This window comes from Tupaia chinensis, unplaced genomic scaffold (assembly GCF_000334495.1).
Source record: "Tupaia chinensis unplaced genomic scaffold, TupChi_1.0 Scaffold000632_1, whole genome shotgun sequence".
In the NCBI taxonomy this organism is placed as follows: Eukaryota; Metazoa; Chordata; class Mammalia; order Scandentia; family Tupaiidae; genus Tupaia; species Tupaia belangeri.
The window spans coordinates 614558-631014 of NW_006160152.1; the positions used below are offsets into that span (position 1 = coordinate 614558).

Consider the following 16457-nt stretch of genomic DNA (forward strand, 5'->3'; position numbering starts at 1 on the left):
CCTCTCTCTAAAAAAGGGGGTATTTTTTTTTTTTTTTTTTTTTTTTTTTTTTTTTGAGATTTTCGCTGTAGGGCAAATGCGCTCGCCAGACAGAGAGAGACATAGAGACAGAAAGCGAGAAATCACCCCCCAGGAGGGATGGTCACGCTGCAATCCCTTCTCCTCCATTCTCCTCTCGGGATCTTGGGCACACACGCACACGTGCCTAGCGTGAGTTTTAAGCCACCGGGTCTGGGACGCGAACCGCGGTCGACTACATGGGAGTCCAGCGACATAGCCATTATGCCAACTGCTGGTTCCCAATAATGGCTGATTTCTTGGACAGAGAAAAAGCCTCTTTCCCCTCCCCAAGTCCTGAGCAGCCCCGAGCACAGAATGTGGCAAGGTCGCCAGAGCAGGAGATGCTCCCTGCAGGTGCGGGCAGGACCCCTCCCTTTCCAGCTGGCCCCATCCCTGCCAGCACCCCAGTGACAACCAAGGACGCCTGACATTTTGTGCTCCGCTGGGCGGGAACGCTCCCGGCTTTCCTGGGCTTTTCCCCTCGGCTTCGCTGTCCGGCTCGGTCCAAGCCCGGTGACAGGAGTCTGATCTATGACTTGCTAAAGGATTGAGAAACACAGGACTCTCTCGGCCCACAGGCCGTCTGTGCAACCCCGTCTTGCTTCCAAGCAGCCAATTCCCCGTCTGGCCATGCATAAGAAATCGCCCGGTTCTTGGAGCGAAGGCCCTGCAAAGAACCCAGTGCATTGCAGCTGGAAAACGCCCAGCAGAACTGGGCAGCAGCTGGTCCTTCCACGAGTCTTTCTGCTGGGCTTTCCTACGAGAAAATTCGTGCACGGAGAAGGCCAGACCTTTTTTTTTGCAAAGGAAAGGAAAAAAAAAAAGAAAAAGAAAGAAAGAAAGATATGCAACCCTAAAGCCATTTTTTCAAAATCCCAAACAGAATGTCTGTTCTCCTTCCCCTTCCTGGGGTGGACTTTCTGGCCTGGGGCCTCCCGCGGGGAGGGAAACTGGGGTGTACACTCCCCTCTCTTCCTTGGAGAGAACACGAACGCTGCTGATTCAAAAATCAGACATTTCTGCGGGAGCTGGCAGGGGCCTGGTTCTCCACCTCCATTCCCCCCGAACACCAAGCCAGTGAGCCCTGGGCTGGCTGTGTACTCACAGCTGCCTAAGCACAGCCTTCTGGGGGCCACCGTCCCTCCTCCAGCCTCGGGGCTCACCCAGCTGCCAGGAGCTTCTCTGAGACACCGAGACCACCCCAGCCAGCGCACACTTTAAAAACACGCATTCCTTCTCCGTCTGCATCGCGAGAGCCAGATTTTCCTATTGAAGCTGGAGGCTGCCTCCACTCGGAGTTACGGGAGTGGGGCGGCTGCGTGTTGCCTAAGGGCCCAGGGACAACTGGAAAGAGACGACACAGCTTCTCTTCCAGTTCCTCTGTTCGGTGGAATTGGGGCATGGACGAAAAAGAATGCTGGCACTGTGCACACAAAATCCCAGGACACTGTTTTCTTTTTTGGGGGGAAAGGGGGGTCAATGTTTGAGTTTTAGCTTTTTTTTTTTTTGCTATAGGGTGTGTGCGCTCGCCAGACAGAGAGACAGAGAGACAGAAAAGGAGAAATCATCCCCCAGGGGGGATAGCCACGCCGCAATCCCTTCTCTTCCATTCTCCTCTCGGGATCTTGGGCACGCACGCACACGCGACCGGCGTGAGTTTGAGCCACCGGGTCCGGGACGCGAACTGCGGTCGGCTACATGAGAGTCCAGCGACATAGCCATTACGCTAACTGCTGGTCCCAAAGATGACCATATCTTAATCCCCAGAACCTATGAAAATGTGAACTTATATGGTAAAAGGGGCTTTGCCTGTGATTGGGTTAAGGATTTTGAGGTTAAGAATGCAGATGTGTGGGATTAGCAGGTGGCATAATAGTTAAGTCACTAGACTCCCATGTAGTTGACTGTGGTTCGAGTCCTGGACCTGGCAGCTTAAAACTTAAAACTCCCACTGGGTGCATGTGCGTATGTGCCCAAAATCCCAAGAGGAGAATAGAGAAGGGACTGCAGCGTGGCCATCCCTCCAGGGGGTGATTTCTCACTTTCTGTTTCATGCTTTCTGGTGAGCGTATGAACCCTATAGCAAAAATCTCTATCTAAAAATAAATAAATAAAAAGAATGCAGAGGTGGGGGGCCAGCAGGGTGGCATAATGGTTAAGGTGCTAGACTCCCATATAGTTGACGGCCATTCAAGTGCCAGATCCAGCAACTTGAGACTCTCACTGGGCTTATGTGCACATGTGCCAAAGTCCCAGAAGCAGAAGGGATTGCAGGAACCCACAGTTGGCATATAATGCTATGCTGCTGGACTCCCATGTAGTCGACTGTGGTTTGAATCCCGGACTCGGTGGCTTAAACTCATGCCAGGCGCGTGTGCATGCGTGCCCAAGATCCCGAGAGGAGAATGGAGGAGAAGGGATTGCGGCGTGGCCATCTCCCCTGGGGGGTGATTTCTGGCTTTCTGTCTCTCTGTCTTTCCAGCGAGCACACACGCACTATAGCAAAAATCTTTCAAAAAAAAAAAAACAGGAGGGGGGGATTGCAATGTGGCCATTCCTCTCCAGTGAGCCCATGTGCCCTGTGGTAAAAAGCAGAAAAAATATACATTATGTATAGGCAGGGATGACCCCAGATTAGTTGCAATGACCTCGTGTGCCCTTAGGAAAGGAGACGGTGGGAGATTTGGCTGCACAAGAGAACTCTCAGAGTGACGTAACATGACAAAGGCCCAACCAGCTACTGCAGGCCGGGAGGATGGAGCAAGGGGCCCTGAGCCAAGGAAAGCAGGCAGGATCCAGAAGCTGGAAAAGGCGAGGAAACAGTTCTTCCCCCAGGAAGGACCGAAGGAATGAAGGCCTGCTGACCCTTCGAGGTCAGCCCAGCGAGACTCATTTCAGACTCCTGACCTCCAGGACTGTAAGATAATACCTCGCTGTTGTTTTAAGCCACTATGTTTGTGCAACAGAAGTCAGGAAGTCATTTCTGAGTTTGTTTTGCAGCCAGAGTCCTGCATAAAACTAGGACAAAAAAAAAAACCAACCACAAAACACAGTGGACACAGATAAGTGTAATACTCAGAACATAGACAAAGCACTTCGGAAGAACAAATGAGGCAATCAAGGTGGACTTTCTGGAGAAGGTGGCATCTGAGTTGGGCCTCTAGACAGATATTTTTTTTTTTTTTGAGAGTTTTGTTTTTTTTTGTTTTGTTTTGTTGTTTGTTATAGGGCATGTACACTTGCAGGAGAGACAGAGAGAAAGAAAGCAAGAAATTCACCCCCCTCGGGGGGAGGGGGAAATGGCCACACTTCAATCCCTTCTCCTCCATTCTTCTCTCAGGATATTGGGCACATGTGCACACATACCCAGTGTGAGTTTAAGTCACTGGGTATGGGACTCGAACCGCAGTTGACTACGTGGGAGTCCAGCAATGTAACTATTATGCCATCTGTTGGTCCCAAAGATACATTTTTCAAGAACAGTAAGAAGGCAGGCATAGGAACCACCAGATGGCAAAGCAGTTATGTCGCTGGACTCCCACATGGCTGACCACGGATTGATTCCCAGACAGACCCGGTGGCTGGGAATCTCCATAGGGTCTGAGTTCGAGTCCCAGACCTGGTGGCCTGAAACTCATACTCATGCATGCCCAAGATCCCAGGAGGACAATGGAGGAGAAGGGACTGTGGTGTAGCATCCTCCTGGGGGGGGGGAGGTATTTCTTTCTCTCCCTCCCTCTCCCTTCTCTTCCTCTCCCTCCTCTTTCCAGCAAGCACACCCACCTTAAGGCAAAAACCTCTATGACAAAAGAAAAAGAAGAAAGACGCAGGGGCCAGCAGGTGGCATGGCGGTTAAGGCACTGGACTCCCACCTGGCCATCTGCGGTTCGAGTCCTAGACGAGGTGGCTTGTTTTCTCACTTTACACTATTCCCCCTGGTAAGCACACAGGTCTCACAGCAAAAATTAAAAAAATAATACAATTAAATAAATAATAATAATAAAAAAGAACAGCTAAAAGGAGTTTGTTAAACAGTAAGAAAAAAAAAAAAAAAGATAGATCCAAAATGGTCATGCCATCCAGTTCCATAAGCCAAAGTCTGCCTTTACTATGAGCAAAGGTCCCGTGACCTAGGGCTCTGCTATCTAGCTTAAACCACATTACGTAATAATTACTTAAGATGTCACGTAAAGGGAGAGCTCTGTGCACTTGAGTTGCAAAATCTAGACCACATTGCCTTGGAAAACACAACTAAAAGTAACCTCGTAAGCTATACCAAGCTTAGGCAGGCCAATTTTTTTTTTCTTTTTTTGGAGAGGTTTTTGCTATAGGGCCCGTGCGCTCGCCAGACAGAGACAGACAGAGAGACAGAAAGCGAGAAATCACCCCCCAGGGGGGATGACCACGCCTCAATCCCTTCTCCTCCATTCTCCTCTCAGGATCTTGGGCACGCATGCACATGCGCCCAGCGTGAGTTTTAAGCTACCGGGTCCAGGATGCGAACTGCGGTTGACTACGTGGGAGTCCAGCGACATAGCCATTACGCTAACTGCTGGTCCCAGGCAGGCCAATTTTTATCGAAGAACCAGAAAGTTGTAAAGCAACTACAATTGCGAAAAGAGCACTCAGCGAAGACGATTCCACAGGGGAGGCTACTAAATCTCCACTCACCAGATGGCCTGGATGATTCATACATTGTTCCGAGCACCAAAAATAAAGGAAACACACTTTAAAAATAAATAAATAAATAAACAAAACTGGTTAGGGACAGCACATGGCATGGTGGTTAAGGTCCTGAACTCCCACATGGCCAAGCAGAGTCTCGAGTCCTAGAACTGGTGGCTTGAAACTCAGGCCGGGCGCGCGTACGTGCGTGCCCAAAATCCCAGGAGGAGAATGGAGGAGAAGGGATTGCAGGTGGCCATCCTTCCTGGAAGGAGATTTCTTGCTTTCCCTCTCTCTGTCTTTCCAGCGAGTGCACCTAACTATGGTAAACATCTTTAAAAAAAAAAAAAAGAACAAAAAAAAAGTGGAGGTAGTGTAATATTAATACCTGGATGCAAGCATACAAGCAAAAAAGAAAATGGCACAGCAACATCATGGTACAAGCGTGGATGCAAAGCCTAAATACAACACGAGCAGAGAGCATGCAACCTCGCTTTAAGCAGATAGAATGCGACCCAATAAAATGTATTCCAGGAATGCAAAGTTGCCATAATATTAGGAAACTATTTACATAACACAGTGTACTAACATATTTAAGGACAAGAATCCCATGCGCATTGTCACAATGCTACAAAAGCCTTCAGAACGTTCAATGCCCATGTATGGTTCCTTTTTTCTTTTCTTCCTTTTTTTTTTTTTTTTTTTTTTTTTTTACTGTTTTTCGTATGGCCCACTTGTGGGGTATTTGCCATAGGCCACATGTGCTTGCTGGAGAGAGAGAGACAGAGAGAAAGACAGCGAGAAAGTGAGAAATCAACAGGAGACAGGCATACTGCAATCCTTTCTCCTCCATCCTCCTCCTGAGATTTAGGGCATACGCACGCACACATATGCCCGGCGTGATATTCAAGCTGCCCGGTCTGGGATTCAAACCGTGGTCAATCATGTGGAAGTTCAATGTCTTAATAACCAAGCCACCTGCTGGTGCCCCCATGTATGGCTTTGAAAAACTATGTTCATGGGCCAGCAGGTGGCTTGGTGGATAAGGCGCTGGATCCCACATGGCCTACCGCGCGGTTCAAGTCCTGGACCTGGTGGTCTGAGAATCACACCAGGTACATGTGCATACGTGCACATGTACGTGTGTGCGTGCATGCCCAAAGTCCTGAAAGGAGAATGAAGGAGAAGAGACTATGATGTGGGCAACCCCCAGAGGGTGCTTTCCCTCTCTCCGTCTCTCTCTCTGGCAAGTGCACATATCCTGTAGCAAAACTAAAAAAAAAATACAAAAACAAAAAACATGACGCTCACACTGGCCAGATGTAAGACAGTCTGAAGATCAAAATAATTAAGTATAGGAAAACGTAATTACAGAGTAAAATGAGAGTCTGTACGGCCACGTAGATAGAAATAAACAAACGGGAAAGAAGAGTGAGTCCTCTTCTAAAGAGAAACCCAACTACAGGGACAAGCTGATGGCGTAATGGCTATGTCGCTGGACTACCATATAGTTGACAGCAGTTCGAGTCCCGGACCTGGTGGCTTAAACTCATGCTAGGCGCGTGTGCGTGCGTGCCCAAGATCCCGAGAGGAGAATGGAGGAGAAGGGATTGCGGCGTGGCCATCCCCCCTGGGGGGTGATTTCTCGCTTTCTGTCTCTCTGTCTCTCTCTGTCTGTCTGGCGAGCGTACGCGCCCTATAGCAAAAACCTCTCCAAAAAAAAAAAAAAGAGCTTGTGAACAATCATCACAGTAATAACTGGGTCTGCTGAGATTCGAGAGATGCTGCAACGAGTTCCTGAGAGTGCGATGGAAAACAGGACATTTACATAGTCGTGCGTGTGGTGTCATTGCCCCAGATTACTTGCTGCTCATACTTGCGAACATAAGAACTTTACAGTGGATTAACCTAGAAACACAGCCTTAACCAAGTAATCAAACCTGACCTCCCCTGACATGGAATGGTCAAGTATATTGGCCTGGGACCAGCAGGTGGCGTAATGGTTACGTCGCGGGACTCTCACATGGCTGACCACACTGTTCAAGTCCCAGACCCGGCAACTTAAAACTCATGCTGGGTGCATGTACATGCATGCTCAAAATCCCAACAGGAGGGATCAGCAGTTAGCGTAATGGCTATGTCGCTGGACTCCCATGTAGTCGACCGCAGTTCGCATCCCGGACCCGGTGGCTTAAACTCACGCCGGGCGTGTGTGCGTGTGTGCGTGCATGCCCAAGATCCCGGGAGGAGAAGGGATTGCGGCGTGGCCATCCCCCCGGGGATGATTTCTCGCTTTCTGTCTCTCTCTCTTTCTAGAGACATAGCCTTACAGTAACTGCTGGTCCTGGAATATAATTAACATTTATAAATGTCCATTTAAACGATGCCCCGGACCAGGTTCATCTGTTTCTGGAACCCTCCCACAATGCAAAACCTAAAGAGGAACCCACTGGAGATCAGATGGCCTCCCCAGGCAAGAAGGGCCCCTTTTAGGCGACCCTCACTGAGCCCACAGAGGCCCCATAAGTCTGACACTCTGCACCCTCTCTCTAATTCTCCCAGCTACTTCCAAATAACTTTTTTTTTTTTTTTTTAAGTTTTTGCCATAGGGCACATACGCTCCCCAGAGATAGGAAAAGAGAAGGAAAGCAAGAAATCACCCCCCAGGGGGCTGGCCACACTGCAATCCCTTCTCCAATCTCATCTCAGGAAGTTTGGGCACACACACACCCACCCACAGTGGGATTCTTCAAGCTGCCCTGTCCGGGACTCGAACCATGGTTGACTACATGGGAGTCCAGCGACATAGCCATTATGCCAGTTGCTGGTCCTAATAAATGTTAACAGTATTTCTGCCAGCTCTCCATACAAAGGGTAAGATTCAAGTCCAAACTATGCAAATGAACCTCCGGAGAAGTCATTCTATCATACTTAATGCCCACGGTTTTCACTTCCCCGGGATGTCTGCCTTTTGTTCTTTCTCCTCACAAAAGCCAGAATCTCAGTCATTCTCTTAGCTTCTTATTGACTCTTAACTCTGTTTCAGCCTCCCTGACTCCCAGTTTCATCATGGGAACAGGGAAAGAACAGCTTCTAGGAAGAGATGCCATGTATGTCATCAGCACTTTAGAAATGAGTAATCCTGATATTGTCAGTGTAACCTCTTCTCCTGACACCACCAATTTATCTGACCCCAAACTACACATTCTGCAGTCTGCTGGGTTTCCTTTTGAACACCATGCCGAGTCCCCAGAAGACCCTGAGTCTACATTCAACACATGATTGCTTGCCTTTGACCAAAATAACTGCACACATTGGAACCTATTATGTGCTAAGCACCTTTCCAGAGCCTTCACAGATGTTACCTGATAGCTGTCAGAAAGACAGCTGACCAGAGTGATCTTCCAGACGCAGACAACTGTTTTATTAAACCCCTACCTTTCAACAAAGCCTTTCTAGGTCACATGTGTCCTTGGGTTGGCCTCAGTTTCTTCATCTACACAAAAGATCAGGTGCTTGGGTCACATGGTCTTAAAGAGAGAGATACCACAGGGCAGGGAGGAGAAGATGTGGCATTTAAAGAAAGCTGACTCTGGATTTACTCACTATGGGACTTGGGCTGTTAGCCCATTTCTCTAGACCTCAGTTGACTCAGTTGTAAATAGGAATGAGGAAATCTACTTTGCAAGACAAGTTCCTTCTAGGAAGAAGCAGCCAAAAGATGACTAACTATAGTACTTTGGGATATAGAGTGGGAAATTGTGCTACCATATCTCACTGTCCACCTTTCATACAGAGCCAACGAACTGTCCCGCGTTCTGCCTCTCTGCCCCTCTCTGTCTGTCTGGCGAGCGTACGCGCCCTATAGCAAAAACCTCTCCAAAAAAAAAAAAAAGAGCTTGTGAACAATCATCACAGTAATAACTGGGTCTGCTGAGATTCGAGAGATGCTGCAACGAGTTCCTGAGAGTGCGATGGAAAACAGGACATTTACATAGTCGTGCGTGTGGTGTCATTGCCCCAGATTATTGCTGCTCATACCTTGCGAACATAAGAACTTTACAGTGGATTAACCTAGAAACACAGCCTTAACCAAGTAATCAAACCTGACCTCCCCTGACATGGAATGGTCAAGTATATTGGCCTGGGACCAGCAGGTGGCGTAATGGTTACGTCGCGGGACTCTCACATGGCTGACCACACTGTTCAAGTCCCAGACCCGGCAACTTAAAACTCATGCTGGGTGCATGTACATGCATGCTCAAAATCCCAACAGGAGGGATCAGCAGTTAGCGTAATGGCTATGTCGCTGGACTCCCATGTAGTCGACCGCAGTTCGCATCCCGGACCCGGTGGCTTAAACTCACGCCGGGCGTGTGTGCGTGTGTGCGTGCATGCCCAAGATCCCGGGAGGAGAAGGGATTGCGGCGTGGCCATCCCCCCGGGGATGATTTCTCGCTTTCTGTCTCTCTCTCTTTCTAGAGACATAGCCTTACAGTAACTGCTGGTCCTGGAATATAATTAACATTTATAAATGTCCATTTAAACGATGCCCCGGACCAGGTTCATCTGTTTCTGGAACCCTCCCACAATGCAAAACCTAAAGAGGAACCCACTGGAGATCAGATGGCCTCCCCAGGCAAGAAGGGCCCCTTTTAGGCGACCCTCACTGAGCCCACAGAGGCCCCATAAGTCTGACACTCTGCACCCTCTCTCTAATTCTCCCAACTACTTCCAAATAACTTTTTTTTTTTTTTTTTAAGTTTTTGCCATAGGGCACATACGCTCCCCAGAGATAGGAAAAGAGAAGGAAAGCAAGAAATCACCCCCCAGGGGGCTGGCCACACTGCAATCCCTTCTCCAATCTCATCTCAGGAAGTTTGGGCACACACACACCCACCCACAGTGGGATTCTTCAAGCTGCCCTGTCTGGGACTCGAACCTCCCTCGGTTGGCCATGTGGGAATCCATCCCCTTAACCTCCATGCCCCCTGCTGGCTCCACAAATGACATTTTTTAAAATATGAAAGAAAAAACTAGAGGAACATCGTCAAAAGCCACTGAGTGCACATGCCAGAAGGTTTTTCCAGCTGTCTAGGGATTTTTCAGGACCCTAGCACTGTGGGCTGGCTGCCTCCCAAGGACGCCCTTCCCCGGGGTGCCCCACGTCACCCCAACTTCCGCTGCTGCTATGGTGGCTCGGGCTGGCAGAGCCTCTCCGTGAGCACACAAGTCTGGTTCTGCCTCTTTGGTGGCAGCTCCTGCTCTGAAGCCCACGTGGCCCACACAAGAGTAGCCGCGAAGCTGGGGAGCTGAGAGCCCCTGGGGAAGACCCCAGCTCCCTGCCATTAAAGGAGCAGCTCTGGGAAGGCCTCCGGGCTGAGTCCAAGTTCCCAATGGGAGCCTAATCCCTCCTGTCCATAGCAACAACCTGGACACACTGGCCTTCTGCTGGATTGTCCACTGGATTCTTTGGGGTGTCCTCTTTCCTTTCTCTCTCCTGCTTCCTGGGGTCCCCTTCCTCCCCCATGCCAACCACCTGCCCTCATGTTCTCAACTCCGGCTTGGCTTTTAGGGCACCCACTTCATAGATCTTTCCCCAAGAGAAATGAAGCCTTCATTTTTTGCTTTCATTTTTTGACATTTTGGCCAGAAGGTGTGTGCACTTGCCAGAGAGACAGAGAGAGAGAAGAAGTGAGAAATCACCTCCTCCCCCCCCCCCCGCCCCCCGGGGGAATGGCCATGCCCCTTCTCCTTCACTCTCCTCTAGGGACATTGGGCATATACGCATGTCTGGCATGTTTTTCAAGTCGCCGGGTCCAGGACTCAAACTGCAGAGTTGGCCATGTGGGATCCAGCACCTTAACCCCCACACCGCCTGCTGGCCCCAACACCTAACGTTTAAATAACTTTTTTTTTTTTTTTTTAGGAGAGATTTTTGCTATAGGGCACGTGAGCTCGCCTGAGAGACAGAAAATGAGAAATCACCCCGGTGGGGAAGACCACACTGCAGTCCCTTCTCGTTCTCATGCACACACACACACCCGGTGTGAGTTTTAGCTGCCAGGTCTGGGACGCAAACCATGGCTGACCACGTGGGAGTCCGGTGATGTAACCACTACGCCATCTGCTGGTTGCTCTTCTTTTCATTAATAAATCTGATACAAGGTGTGTGCATTTGTTGGGAAGAGAAAGAGGAGGTAAGAAACCACCCCCAGGGGGATGGCCACACCACAATCCTTTCTCCTCCATCCTCCTCTCGGGATTTTGGGCACGCACACACACACACCCAGCGTGATTCTCAAGCCACCGGGTCCAGGACTCAAACCCTGCAGCCAGCCACATGGGATCCAACGCCTTCATCACCATGCCACCATCTGGCCCTTAAAAATACTTCCTAGTTCATGCAAACACATTTGCACTAACTCACCGAGCCCCCAGAACTCTGGTAAAGTCAAACTATCAAAGAAAGTATTTCTTTATTTTTTTTTATTTGTGGAGAGGTTTTTGCTATAGGGCGCGTGCGCTCGCGAGACAGAGAGACAGAAAACAAGAAATCACCCCTCAGGGGGGATGGCCACGCCACAATCCCTTCTCCTCCATTCTCCTCTCAGGATCTTGGGCACACACACACATGCGCCCGGCATGAGTTTAAGCCGCCGGGTCCGGGACTCAAACCGCAGTCAACTACATGGGAGTCCAGCGACATAGCCATTACGCTAACTGCTGGTCCCGGAAAGTATTTCGTTTTTGCAGATGAAGAAAGGGAGGGATGAGAGATCAGCCGACCGGGCTCAGCGCCTCTTCCTCGTGGGGAAGCAGAGGCAGCGTCCACCCCAGGCGTCCAGGGCACGCCCACTCCCAGCTACACAGGCAGGCAGCGGGCAGCGTCCCTGTTACAGCCTCGAACCGGCTCCAAACCACAGCCACACGGCCTGCGGGAACAGTAACAGCGATTGTGATGCTGCTATAGAGTGTTATTACTGAGTTTTCACTTCATTCACCCCAAAAGGGGAATTAATAAGCATTATTCACGAACCCGGACCTCTCGAAAGAAAATCCAGAGGATTTCCATAGTCATTCATCAGAAGAAAAAGAAAGAAAAAGGAGGCGGAGGGGTTTGAAGGAACGCGTGCTTTGCCTAAACTGAAAGGCCGGATCGAAGGATGTCTTCAAAGCTCGGGAGATGCACAGACAGGAGACATCGGGAAACGCAGGAAGAATTACTAGCAGGTGCTCCCCACGTAAGGAGCTGGCAGATGGCATGGGGGTTAATGTGCTGGACTCCCACATGGCCAACTGTGGTTCGAGTCCCGGACCTGGTGGATTGCTTTCTCACTGTCCCTCTCTCTCTTTTTGCCTCTCTCTGGTCAAATTAAAAATAATAAAATTTGGGACCAGCAGTTGGCGTAATGACTATGTCGCTGGACTCCCATGTACTTGACTGCGGTTCAAGTCCCAGACCCGGTGGCTTAAACTCATGCCGGGCACGTGTGCATGCATGCCCAAGATCCTGAGAGGAGAATGGAGGAGAAGGGATTGCGGCGTGGCCATCCCCCCTGGGAGGGTGATGTCTCGGTTTCTGTCTCTGTGTCTCTCTCTCTCTTTCTGGCGAGCACACACGCCCTATAGCAAAAACCTCTCAAAAAATAAATAAATTAAAATAAAATAAAATAGTTCTTTTAAAAAATGGTATCCCCTGGGCTCTTCTACGAAGACAAAGAAATCTAAGGAGTACTAACCTGGTGAACATGGAGGGACCTTCCACCTCTCCCACTGTAAGAACAGATCTGAGTTCCCAGCCTCAAAGGGACAGGAGGTCCGTGGGACACTCTGGTCTTCTCCATCGACCCTTCATTCTCCTCCTCTCTTTACCTGAGCTGTGCGTTGGCCATCAACACAGAACTGCCCTCCTTTGGGAAACACTTGGGTAGAAACATTGCAGGTACCAGCTCCAGCCCAAGGGAACAAACTGCTTTCATACCCAAAGGGACTTCCACCAGTGCATGGACAAACAGGGTAAGAGTTTCCTGGAATGCAAAAAATTCTGCAATCTATGCATAGCTGTTGTCGTTGTTGTTGTGTTGTGGGTTTTGCCATAGGGTGTGTACACGAGACCGAGAGAGGGAAAGTGAGAAATCACCCTCCCGAGGGCAATGACCACGCCACAACTCCTTTGCTGGCATTCTCCCCTCCGGATTTTAAACACCCATGCACACAGGCCCGGTGTGATTTTCAAGCCTCCAGGATGGAGACTCAAACCCTGGTTGGCCACATTTGAGTCCAGTGCCTTAACCACCATGCCATCCACTACTCCCATAGCTTTTTTTTTCTTTCTTTTTTTTTTTTTTCAGAGAGATTTTTGCTATAGGATGTGTGCGCTCGCCAGAGAGACAGAGACAGAAAGTGAAAAAATCACTCCCCAGGGGGGACGGCCATGCCACAATCCCTTCTCCTACATTCTCCTCTCGGGATCTTGGGCACGCACGTACATGCACCCAGTGTGAGACCTGAACCGTGGTCCGCCATGTGGAAGTCCAGCACTTTAACCACCACGACACCTGCCGGCCCTGGGAGAATTCACTTGAACACATCCTCCATGAAACCAGGGATGAGCTGAAAGCAATTAAAGCTGCCATCTAAGCCGGCCCCACTTCAGACCCCAGTTAACCACGCGAGTTGAGTTCCTCATTCGACCTGGCTCTGTGTCACCCCACACGGAACCAGCCGAGGACAGAGAAGGCCTGCAGAGAGGCCAAGCACAGCCGAGCTCCTGAGCTCCGGCCTCACACCCTACACTTCAGTTCCACAAACCCCGATTGATGGTGCCTTTAGCGTTGGAGCCCATTTGATTCCTGTCATTTCGGAGTGAGCGAATTGTATTTTTTTCCTTTGCAGGTTTTCGCCATAGGGCACATGGGCTCACTGGACAGACAGAGAGAGGGAAAGTGAGAAACCACCCCCCAGGGGGGATGACCACGCCACAATCCCTTCTCCTCCATTCTCCTCCTGGGATTGAGAGGACATGCACACACACGCCTGGCATGATTTTCAAGCCACCAGGTCCGGGACTCGAGCTGTAGCCGGCCTGTGGGAGTCCAGCACTTTACCCACCATGTCACTTGCTGGTCCTCCCCTCAGTCAACTGCCTCTTACTGGATACAAAGCCTAAGTCTCGAACCATTATGTATAATATTACAAAATATAGACTTAGGTGATTACACATGCAAATTCTTGCATAAATTAGCAATACGAGATTTCTGTGTGAGAGAGAAAGAGAGAGAGACAGAGACACAGAGAGAGAGATTTTTGCTAGAGGACATGTGTGCTCACCGGAGAGACAGACAGAAAGCGAGAAATCACCTCCCAGGGAGGATGGCCACACCGCAGTCCCTTCTTCTCCATTCTCCTCTCGGGATTTTTGGCACACACGCGCACGCACCTGGTGTGAGTCCAAGCCTCCAGCGATGTAGCCATTATGCCAACTGCTGGTCCCAGCACACTGGGTTTCTAGTCACGGTGAGCAGCTGCGAGCCCCAGCCTGAGCTGAAGCAAGCGTGAGCATGAAACATACACCAATCATGGCCTAGGGACCCTGTGGGGAACGATGTCGCTCTGTCTCCTTTGTGGAAAAAAAATCTTGGGGCCAGCAAGTGGCGTGGTGGTTAAGGTGCTAGACTCCCATACGGCCAACGAAGGATCGCCCTGGAACTGGCGGCTTGGAACTCACACGGGGCATGTGTACATGCACGTCCAAAACCCCTAGAGAATGGAGGAGAAGGGATTGTGACACGATCATCCCCTCAGGGACAGGATTTCTCACTTTCTGTCTCTCTCTGTATGCGGCTCCAGTGAGCACACATGCCCTATAGCAAAGATCCTCCCCCCAGGAAAAAAAAAAAAAATTCTTTCTGGCAAGTGCGTCACTTTGTACAACTGTGGTTCCCACACTCACAATTTCGGATTCTGAACCCACTCCTGAATTTCAGATTCAGCCGGGCTGGCCTTGGAAAGTGTCTTTCTACCAAGCGCCCTGATGCTGCTGAACACCTGGCCCAGAGGCCACGTTTGGGGACTTGCTGCTGCGCAGGCCCCCAGGTTCCCCGCTCAGGGCAGCCTGGGCTGAGGACCCCCGGGGCTGGAGACGAGCTGTGGCCGGAGCACCGGGAGGAGGGAATTCCCATCCCAGCTCTGCAACCCACCTGGGACTAGGGAACGAGTAAGTCGCTGGGGTTTCTCAGGCCCCGACTTGTTCCTGATACCAGAAGTGGAGACACGGTATGAAAGAGAGCCTCATTCTTTGCAGAAATAAAATGACTTTTTTTTTTTTAAGTGTTTGCACAGGGTACAAGTGCTCACTGGAGATAGACAGAGAAAGGAAAAGTGAAAAAATAACCCCCAGGGGGGATGGCCACACCACAATCCCTTTTCTTCCATTCTCCTCTTGGGATGGTGAGCACGCCCCAACACGCACCCGGCGTGAGTTTCACACCCCTGGGTCCAGGACTCGAACCGCAGTCGGCCACGTGGGAGTTCAGCGCCTTAACCACTAGCCTACCTGCAGGCTCTAAACGATGCCTTTTCCTTCTTTTTCTTTTGACAGATGTTTGCTACAGTGTGCATGAGCTCTCTAAAGAGACAGAGACAGAGAGAGATAGAAAGATGTCACCACCCCCCAGGGGAGATTCCCACACCACAATCCCTTCTCCTCATTCTCCTCTAGGGATTTTCGGCACATGCACACATGCACCCAGGATTAAGCTTCAAAGCCGCCGGGTCCAGGACTCGAACTGCCGTCCGCCATGTGGGAGCCCAGCACCTTAACCACTACTCCACTTGCTGGCCCCAAATGATGACTTCGTTTGAGGCCTGCTTACTTACTATGCTGGCACTAATACGCAGAAAGGAAAGGGAAGTGGCCCCAGGGACGATAAAACATCTCCAAAGGGACCAGCAGTTAGCGTAATGGCTATGTCGCTGGACTCCCATGTAGTTGACCACGGTTCGTGTCCCGGACCCAGTGGCTTAAAACTCATGCCGGGCGCGTGTGCGTGCGTGCCCAAGATCCTGAGAGGAGAATGGAGGAGAAGGGATTGCGGCATGGCCATCCCACCTGGGGGGTGATTTCTCGCTTTCTGTCTCGCGGTCTGGCTGTCTGGCTGGCGAGCACACGCGCCCTATAGCAATAACTTCTCAAAAAAAAGAAAAGAAAATATCTTCGAATACACAGAGGAAGGTGTGTTCTCAGTTCTCACCCACCACCCCAACGCGTCTGGGGGTGCACCGGGCAGGCTGTGGCCCCGACTCACCTGTTAGAACCTTGCAGCGCTGCCCAGGCGTCTGGGCCGCGGTGGCCGGGCTGGGTGTCGAGGACCATCTGCGTCTGATCAGATGCTCCCGTCCGCTGACCAGGCCCCGGGAGTTGTTGAGGGGCTGAATCAGCACCTGCTCCTTCCCGAGCTGGATGAGGCCAACCTGCCGGGAAAGGAGACGAAAGCAGGTCATCGGTCACCCTCCTTCACGGAAGCCCACGGTCCCTGCAGCCTGGGGCAGGGCGGCCGCCTCCCCGAGCTTTCACTATCTCTGGGCTTTGTTCTTTATGACAGCGCTTGAGCATCACTTAAAGACACCCCACGAGGGACCAGCAGTTAGCGTAATGGCTATGTCGCTGGACTCCCATGTAGTCGACCGCGGTTCACGTCCCGGACCCGGTGGCTTAAACTCGCACCGGG

General features: G+C 50.7%; 1 protein-coding gene across 1 annotated transcript in view; it reads right to left on the reverse strand.

Moving 5' to 3' along the window:
• Positions 1 to 16457, reverse strand: part of ADAMTS17 (ADAM metallopeptidase with thrombospondin type 1 motif 17) — a 269537-nt gene that overhangs the window by 233107 nt on the left and 19973 nt on the right. The window contains exon 5 of the mRNA XM_027776149.1: positions 16035 to 16200. Within this exon, the coding sequence (XP_027631950.1) occupies positions 16035 to 16200 (166 nt within the window). The remainder of the gene's footprint in view (positions 1 to 16034; positions 16201 to 16457) is intronic.